The sequence below is a fragment of the Copidosoma floridanum genome, unplaced genomic scaffold (assembly GCF_036245765.1).
Source record: "Copidosoma floridanum isolate Cflo_tuat_1 unplaced genomic scaffold, Cflo_Japanese_pri ptg000040l, whole genome shotgun sequence".
Lineage (NCBI taxonomy): Eukaryota > Metazoa > Arthropoda > Insecta > Hymenoptera > Encyrtidae > Copidosoma > Copidosoma floridanum.
The window spans coordinates 2,510,683-2,519,945 of NW_028321917.1; the positions used below are offsets into that span (position 1 = coordinate 2,510,683).

Below are 9,263 nucleotides of genomic sequence, written 5' to 3' on the forward strand. Positions count from 1 at the left end.
TAAAAACTTTTAAAATTATTTTTAATAAAAACAAACTTATACAATCTTACAATAGCTACAATAGTATTAAAATAAGTCCAATCAATTACGTTAAATTTATTTATTGCCAAATTATACGATTATTAATATTACCAATTTTATTAATTATTTTGTCAATTCTAATTATATGTATTCTGAGAACTTTTGTCATCTTCACTGTATTCTTATTCCATTGTTATTAATTATGTTGATAAATTGTTATGTATCTTATTACTCTATTAATTATTTGTAAATTATTTGAGAACCATACGTGGTTATACCACAAGGTTTGAATAAAGAATTAATCTAATCTAATCTAATACGTGTATCCTAGCATGACTCGTTGCACCCGCTCTTGCTAAGAAAAAAATATTACACTGGAACATTATACGCCTATAAATAAGAAGCGAAAAGTCATCGGCCACGGCTAACACATCCGTATAGATAAGAAATAATAGCTCCGTTTACTTGGCAGGGTACTGCGTTGAGTAAGCCAACGTTGGTCGCAGCTGAACGGGATACGCGATCCGCTACATCCACTAAAACACGTTCATGCTTGATCATCTTCCTCTCGCGCTGTACGTTGGGCTTGTCACACCTACACCTTTCGGACCCATCCTGATGACGTCGGAGCTTGATTCGTGGTCGGAAAGGAAGGGAGCTGTCAATACCATCCAACATTACAGCATCTGGAAGAGGCCCCCTTCCCCTGACGTTACCATCCGAGTAGTCCGCACCACCCACCGCCCCTACCGCCCGATCAGCCCCCACCACCGCCTCTCCTCTACCGCCCGATCAGCCACCACCACCGCCTCTCCTCCACCGCCTCTTCTCCACCCACAGCTATAGCTAGAGCCTCTTCCCCCACCACTATCTCAGGGGGGGAGCTGGGGGAGTGCAAGAACCGCCATGGTTTACTTACTTATAGTTATGCTACTAGTATTGCCAAACACTATTATAATACTAGCGAAAGTAATAGTGTGTCGTTAGCTCCAAAAAAAAAATTTACTTACATCACGAGCCACTTAAATAACTTTGTTCCATGATGTATACAGACTTTCGTCATGTTTTGGTGCACTTTATAATGTTCAGCTACTTTTACAGTCTTTTACAGAATATTGTTAGCCCATTTTAATTAATTTATGTTGAAATTAATTAATACAAATTTTTATTTAATTTTACAATGACATTTGGTATTTTTATTTCTTCCTTTCAGTGTTTACTGGTTCCAGATGCTCCTTTTCTCGGTCGTAGTTTTCTATTGCGACACCAGGTGCGAGAAAGCGGAAATGACACAAAATATTAACAAAAATTAAGTGTAGGAAATATGAACAATGGGACCAACTGTCTGTGTATCTTACACAGTGCTCCACAGTAAATTGCCGTGACGCATGATCGCGGTGTATAAAGATATAAGAAATGGTTGCATTGTCCATTTGGCCTACAGTTAATTTTTTTGGTCATTTTGTGTCATTTTTAGTCTTTCGCACTGTAAGTGTAACTGTAAAATTATACTTAAATTTGTATAAATTATACAGTGTATCACATTATTTGACGTAAATAAAATTTTTTTCAAGCAATTGACATTATTTTTGCGTCAGTATTATACTTGTTTTAACCAATATGAGTAGTATGATTATATGTATGGTCCTCGTTTCTCATTTCGCCATTTGCTGGGTGTTGTCTGACACAGCATAAATATTTCATAAGACCATCTGTCATCTACAAGAGTCAGGGTCTTATCGCGACACGTCGATTTAAGATTGTATAGGACACCCCTTTTACGCTAGAGTGTACCTTTCAAACAAAACGTTTTATCAAGTCTTCTAAATACTAAACGGTAACATTACTAATAAATTGTAAACATATAGTGCGGCTAAATCAAGAAAAAATTTTATTTGAGTAAATCGCTCAATTATTTATAATAATATAGCCATTTAAAAAAAATCTACTGAACGCTTGTTAACCTACATAATTGATTTCCGGTTTCGATTCAAAATCCAGGTTAGCATATAAGCGTGGAGTAGATTTTTTTATGGCTATATTATTATAAATAACTGAGCGATTTGTTCAAACAAAATTTTTTATTGATTCAGCCGCACTATATGTTCATAATTAATTACCATTGTTATCGTTAAGTATTTAGAAGACTTGATAAAAAATTTTATTTGAAAAGTGCACTCTAGCGTAAAAAGAGTGTCCTATACAACCTTGACCTGATACCGTCCGATATGCCGCAAAACTTTGGATTCAATTGATTAATTGTACATAGAGAATTAGCTCAATAAGTGAGCCTAAACAGTATAATAGCACTGTATCGAACCATATAGGCCTAAATCAGTGTCACGAAGAGACACCGAGTTTAACCGTGACTTAACGCGTTCGTCATATTTTAATTTGTACGTATAAAAAAATCTTATAAAGTATATAAATAAATTTAAAGTTTTTTGACTTAGTATTTAATTTTTTTACGTTCACTGACATTTTTAATCCTTGTTATTGAGAATAAAATAAAAAACCTGATTGTACTTGCCTTTTTTTAACTAACACCTCTGTAGTCGCCGCAGTGCACAATCATTACAACGTGACTGTCAGTAAGCTTTAGCGTTGTTTAACGGATTCAAAGGTTTGTTCGAGAACAAGAACAACAAGTGCACCCAGACTCCTCGACTATTGTAACAGACTTTAGCGAGAACGTTTTAACTAATAAAGTTCGAGAAACGTGTAAATTATCGGTAATAACATACTTTGGTACAGGCAAATGTATCTCCAAAGTATACGTTGATACATTTTGCTTACCAGCTGATACCTTGATGTTTTTAAAAATAGTTTATAAAAAAATATTGTACGCCACTTCAACGAAAATTAATGAAAGATCATGTAACTATTATGCTCAATTGGTAGACGGCCGTTACGTTAAACTAAAACATTTTCTACTTCATAAACATAGTAATAAAGAATTGACAATTTGCAATGTTCTCGTAACAGTTGCAAATAGTAATTGCAGTATAATTCAAAGAACAGTGAATATTTCAGAAGAGATTTGTGTTAATAAAAAAGATATTAATATCATTTGTTGTGCAGTAAATTGTGATGATAAAATAAGCGTTACTGCTTTTCCAAATAAATATTCCTATTAATTTTAAATCTCGTTATTATTCTATAAAAATTCTAAAGTGTTTTCTTTTCTATTAAGATATAGTGGTTTGTTACAGCGCATATTTTTTTGCATCGTTTAATAATAATCGCACCACTTATCACGCGTTTTTTTGCTCGATAAAATCGTGCGACAAATCGTGCTCATTGAGCACTGCTCAGTCACACGACTATTAGCGCGATTTTTTGAAAGTGGGCCTCAGGATGACCACTGAGAAGGAAGCTATTGTGGCTGCCCATACTCTTCAGGGCTGTCTTTCCTGGTTTGCATTCAAAGTAGAAAATTCTCTCACGGCATCTGGTCGGATGGTTAAACGGCCACAGAGCTCTGAAGTGTTGGAGCAGGTTTTGCTCTAGCTTGCTAGACTCGTCTCCTGGCGTTCCGCCGGTGACATTGACGTTCTGACCACCTATTTTACCGTGGCACTCGGTTATCTTGTCCTTCCGTGGTAAAAACTGATTTATTTCGCTTACCCACGAAAAAAAAGTGTCATCGCCGATCGGTAGCCGGGATGCCCAGCTGCACGACTGACGCCTCTGTGCTTGGAGTACTGCTGATAAACGACTTCGACAATCGACAATTCGATGGGGCATCTTAAAATCATACTATCTTTGATTGCGGGTGGCTTCAATTTTACCTCGAAGCCACCTATCGGATCATACTGAACTAAAGCGCAAAGCTAGCTTATTGTAGCAAAACTTTGAGCTTGTTTATCGCTGTTGTTATCAACTTTTACAAGAAAAAAACTATGCGAAATCCATCTCGGAACTATCAAGAATCAGTATGCTGAAATCAATTTTAGGAAAATCGGTTCAGTAGTTTTTGCAGTTAGCGATTACATTGGTCTTAGCGACTTTGCTTCACATACTAGTATAAGATAAGGTAACTTAAAAATAGTTGAACTACTCACCACAGGTGCTAGTTTTCCCTAGGATTAATAAATAAATATTTTTAAAGGAGAACTTTTTCGAGTGTTATCAACTTTGAAAAATAATGTAGATGCCTATTATGGCTAGTACTGTTGAAACATAATTTTTCGGGACTAATTGTAATATTTTTAAACTAAATATTGATACTTATTTAAACAGTACTGTATTTTTAGAGTTAATAATTCATGTTTGGCAGTAGGAAAATATGCAACGTTTCTAAATAACTCTACAAACTGATAAGGAATGCATGTGTAAAAATTCTGTAAGTATTTTCTATGAAAAATTTTTTCAAATTCCACAAGATAAAATAGTATTGAAAAGTGATACTTGGGGTAAGTTAATTCCAAATTTTTATTGAAGTATTCTGTTTTATTAATGTCAAAAGTGCACTGTTTCATGAAAGAAGTACAAGTATTCGGGAAATCTCAGATTCTGCAAATGAATGACATGGCATTAAATTATGCATACAATGGACACACTTGATGATTGAAGAGATGCTGATACTAGAAGTACTTTTTGCATGCGTGCAACTAATCCTTTTGTCATAATTATCCATGGTAAAATAAAAGAAAGATCATCCATCATTACAAAATAATTGTAGTAGAAGTAGATAGTTGACAATGCTACACAAGGACAGTAAATCAACAAGTAATTCAAGAAATATACAGTTCTGAATGTTCAAGTTAACAAAAATGTGATGGACAAAACATACAATTTTACTTCATAAGAATGATTTAAACTTTAGAAGAGATTTTATGAGCTTTTCCAGATTCTTTTTTTTTCGATACTTTAGCTTCATCGTGCAGTCGTCTTTTCTTGCACAGCAGCCAGATGGCTTTTGCTCGATCCTCTTTGCCCTTGGTCATGCTCTTGTACAGTTTTCGGTGTTTATTTGAAACTAATTTTTCTCGCAAGCGAAATTCTTGTTTTTCCTGGCGCGCTTTCTCCCAAGGATCTTCTTTGACTACTTTGCCGGTGTTAACCTGCATTTGTTTTTTCTTCAAGAAAAAAAAACATGTTAAATCAAATTATTTTATAAACAATTAACATTAAAGAAATAGGTATGTTTTTAAGAATAAATGTTTAACCTAAAACACTCCCACCTTAAATAGTCTTTCTTGCTCTTTGATATCTACTTTAACTTTTCCTTTTTGTTCAATTTCTTCCTGGATAACTACATCAGTATTCGCTTCAGTTTCATCATTTTTCTCACTTTTACCTTCATCATTGCTAGTCTTTTCATTAAAAGTTTTTTTTTTGGTATCCTTAACATGTTCCGAATCACTTTTGTCCTTTTTTGTATCCGAATCCTCACTTGAAACACTAGCATCTTCCTCTACTTTATTTTTAGAAAGGAATAAATTATGTTAATAATAATAAAAATAATAAAAATATTCATTACACTAATTACTCTAAGGCAGTTTATTTCAGGGACCCTCTTGATGCAAAAGCTAAAACGCTACAAAGTTTGTTTAGTCTTAACTTTATAGCGTACATGCTAAAACAAAGACCTATGGCAAGGGAAGCTACTTAGTAATAATATATATCAAGAGTTCTATCGTTTTAGCCTAAGTGTGAAAAGGACCTCATGTGTATTTTTTTCCCGCACAAATCATATAACTTTTATAGGATGGAAGACATTGAAAAAGTTACTTACCATAATTTAAGCGGTAGTTTGGGTCCATCATAGCTCTTTCCTCAGGTGGAATGTACACTTGATCGTGCCTGGGATCCGAAAAAGGTGATAAATGCGGGGGCAGCACGCAACCAATTAAATACTTTTCTACAGGCATTAGATCACGAGCGTTTACTGAATCGAAAACCCACTGTGGTTGTATGTAGTATCTGTAGGAAAAAAAAAAATTATTTTCATAAAACAATTTAACTTCCAAATCTTGTAAGTTAGTGTATAAGGTCGTCTTTTTTCAATATCTAATGTAGGATTGTTGTAACTTATAAATGTTGCAAACGCTTATTTTACGAAATCAAAAGTTATTTAAAAAAATGTTACTTCTTGTTTTTTAAGTTTCATCGACAACAATAATAGATATTTTACAAAATTTGAAATTTTCACTCAAACAAGCAATGATCAAGTTATACTTAATTTAGTAAAAAAGAAGTGCAGTATAAGAGGAATAAGTAACAATTGATTGCTGAAAAACTTTAAAATGTTTAATTAGGGTAATTTCATTCATTCACAAGTACAAATGGTTGTAAAATTATCTGTACAGTTATTACTAATTTTGAAACTATAGATGATAATTTTCTAACACTTAATTAATAAGATATGAGAACAGATACAGGTATAAGTAATTTTCTCTCAAACTCTTTAATACATTAAGCTTATTGCATTTGCCACTTTAACTTTTGTAGATGTTCAATATTGGAAACAGAAAAAAGAAAAAATTTTCTTTGAGGTAAGTTTTTCAATTTATAAAAGTTGTAAAAATCTGTTTCATTGTTTCAAGCCACAACGTTAAACAGTTTTTAATCCCAAATACATTAATAGCGCGTTGTACTTATCATCAACGGTTTGGTCATATTCTATTTATTCGATAAATTTTTATGTAACCTTTTTTTTTAATTATGTTGCGCAAAACTATTGAAAATTAAAAGAACGTTTTTATTGTTACCGTGAAATATATTGCTTATCCATGCTGGGTCTGTCAACTATGTGGTGAGTAATTGTTTCATCATTTTCGTCAAATGTAGATCCAACAAATAATAACTTTTCCCAAGATACTTCACCTCCAAAACAGCGAATAACAAAAACAAGTTTTTCTCTTGGTACTTCTCGATTAATAAAAAACTTCATACCCTGAAAAAGGGTCTTCAGTCTCTTTATTTTTTGTTGCTCAACTTTCAATTCTTCTATTTTTGCAGAATCAGTTTCCTAAACCAAAATATCAAGGATCAAATTAATATTAGATAGAAGATGCAAAATATGTGTGTTTGAAAACAATGTACAGTGAAACTGTTGATTACATTCGCAAAAGTATCAATTTCCATCTCCTCTTCATGTTGGGTTGAATGGTTTGCACTCACTAACGAAACATTTAAAGCCGCTATTCTTTCTGAAACAAAAGCTTGTTCATCTACGAGAGCCTGTTCAGAAATACCTAAAAAAAATGATTAAATGTGAGAATGTACAGCTTTTATGCATCGTTTAAACAATACTATTATTGATAACACTTACTTGTGTTGGTGAATTTTGGGGGATAATAGAGATTTAAAATATGATAAAGTCTAAAGTTTACAAATCCAAGCATGATTATATAAAATTCAACAAATGTAGACATTAATTTAAAATCAACTTCAGACTTTTTCTGAGGTTCAAAGCCGAAATGATGTGGTACGATCCACGTGATAAGTTGACCTTTGATGTCCGCTTGGAAATAAAAACCCTTAATAGAAATAAAAACTTTTCTCAAAGCCTTGGCGGCTATAACAGCATGCATAAATTCAACAGTCAACTGCCGACACAATTCACTTTGATCCCTGGGTATGTGAGGCATTGATGGGAATGTGCTAAACAAGAAGCATAAGGTAAGGCAATCATCTAGATCTTTCAGAGCATCAATAAAAGTGGGAAATCTTTCTTTAACAATGTGATCAAGGGTAATAGTAGGATGATTCCTCAAAAATCTTTTCATTTCACCAAAATTTCCCATTGACTTAGCTCGGCTTACTTTCCTTGCAAATACCTGCAAAAAAATGTGATAAAACTTGGTAAGAAAAAATTTAACATTAAAATACACACTTTCAAGTCCCTGAACTTCCATATTATAGGCTCATGCAGCAGAAACTGTATGTCCTTTTTGTGGTAAAGAATTTTAATGCGAGTATCCCCTTTTTGAGCCCTTTTACGATTTCGAGGCTCTCTGGGGTAGACTCCTTTCAGGATGCATAGTCTGCGAAAATTATTCAAAGAAAGTTGCAATTTTTTCAATGCTTGCTTTCTTGACATGAACTGCACGGCTTCTCCAGCATCGTACTGAAAAATAAAGATTAAAATAATAACAATATCAGCAAAGGTAAAAAGATATGAAAAACATGTGGTTGTATGATGATTTCAAGATTTGTAATAATTGAGCATTACAAACCTCTATTTATGTTTCATCAGTAACGGTTCATAGACTAATTTATAACTCACCTTTTTTTTACCAATAACAACCATTTTTTGAGGTAATTTGATAAAACTTTGTTGACTTTACTTTAAATTTAACCTACAGAATTTATTTCACTTCAGAGAATGTAGACAGATGTAGAATAAAAGCCAAAGATAAGTAGAGAGGTTGCTAGCGCCAATGCTACAGCGTAAGCAGCGTTGGGTTACCAACCGAGAAACTTCTGGATTAGATAGTTGTTGGAGAAGAAGGCGTTTTTGATATTTCATGTCATTTGACCTGCTGATTTCGATAAAAATAAATAAAAATTTTTCCGAGTAATGTATTAATGTTAAAATCGCATTTGAATATTTATTTCGCTCATATCTCAGTTATGGTAAGAGCTATAGTAAAAATATAAATAACAGCGTATAGAGCGGAAAATTTTCTATCGACTTGGTCTATTTGAATTATTTAGACAAGCACAAAATTTCGAGAAATAAAATTGCAAAGATTTTGGACTCAACTTGTAAGAGTAAGTAAGACAGAGAGAGCGACCGAGTCCCCTGCAGTCCCTGCACCCAGCAGTGTCCCCCACTATTTATTTCCACCGACAGTGGGTGTAATCCGCAATCGCCGCCAGCAGTTACATATGTAAGACGTGACAACGTTGCGTGGTTGGGGGCGCTACTGTCGATTTACTGGTGATATGTGATCCGCAATATCGCCAGCAGTAAAGCAGACAACGTCGGTCTACTTGCTCTTTTTCGTGACATTTTCTGATTGTAAACAAAGCATATTGTGCTAGACGTAAACAAACACGCAAACCAAAAAAATAGTTTCAAGTGCCAAAAAGAAAAATGGAAATAACAGCTTTACTGCTAGCGAAATTCCGCGGGATCACAGCGAAAATGTCACGAAAAAGAGTAAGTAGACCTTTGGGGAACTTGTGACATTAAGAGCTTACCCCGGGCTCAAGGATGACAGAGGTGCGAAGCAGGTGAACACAATGACGAGACAGTGAATAAAAAGACTTTAGATTTATTTGAATAC

General features: G+C 33.9%; 1 protein-coding gene across 5 annotated transcripts; it reads right to left on the minus strand.

Moving 5' to 3' along the window:
• Positions 1-4,466: 4,466 nt before the first annotated feature.
• LOC106638838 (pescadillo homolog) lies at positions 4,467-8,810 on the minus strand. 5 transcript variants are annotated; one of them, XM_089597899.1, is made up of 10 exons: positions 8,738-8,810; positions 8,258-8,510; positions 7,865-8,098; positions 7,301-7,808; positions 7,072-7,223; positions 6,738-6,997; positions 5,762-5,949; positions 5,208-5,443; positions 4,817-5,102; positions 4,467-4,727 (listed from the first exon to the last, which is right to left on the minus strand). In XM_089597899.1, the coding sequence occupies exons 2-9, from the start codon at positions 8,279-8,281 to the stop codon at positions 4,839-4,841; spliced, it is 1,866 nt and encodes a 621-aa protein (XP_089454025.1). In that variant the 5' UTR covers positions 8,282-8,510; positions 8,738-8,810; the 3' UTR covers positions 4,467-4,727; positions 4,817-4,838. The 5 variants fall into 5 exon arrangements, with proteins under 5 accessions (XP_089454025.1, XP_089454027.1, XP_089454026.1 ...); XM_089597901.1 differs by having other exon boundaries at positions 4,467-5,102; positions 7,090-7,223; XM_089597900.1 differs by having other exon boundaries at positions 4,467-5,102; positions 5,208-5,440.
• Between the last annotated feature and the right edge of the window lie 453 nt (positions 8,811-9,263).

Bases quoted from the DNA above. Each gene is read 5' to 3' on its own strand.
- LOC106638838 (XM_089597899.1), bottom strand. From the start codon at position 8,281: ATGGTTGTTATTGGTAAAAAAAAG. The intron at 7,809-7,864 runs GTGTGTATTTTA...ATTTTTTTGCAG, and splicing joins GGAAGTTCAGGGACTTGAAA to GTATTTGCAAGGAAAGTAAG. The intron at 5,103-5,207 runs GTGGGAGTGTTT...TTTTTCTTGAAG, and splicing joins AGCAAGAAAGACTATTTAAG to AAAAAACAAATGCAGGTTAA.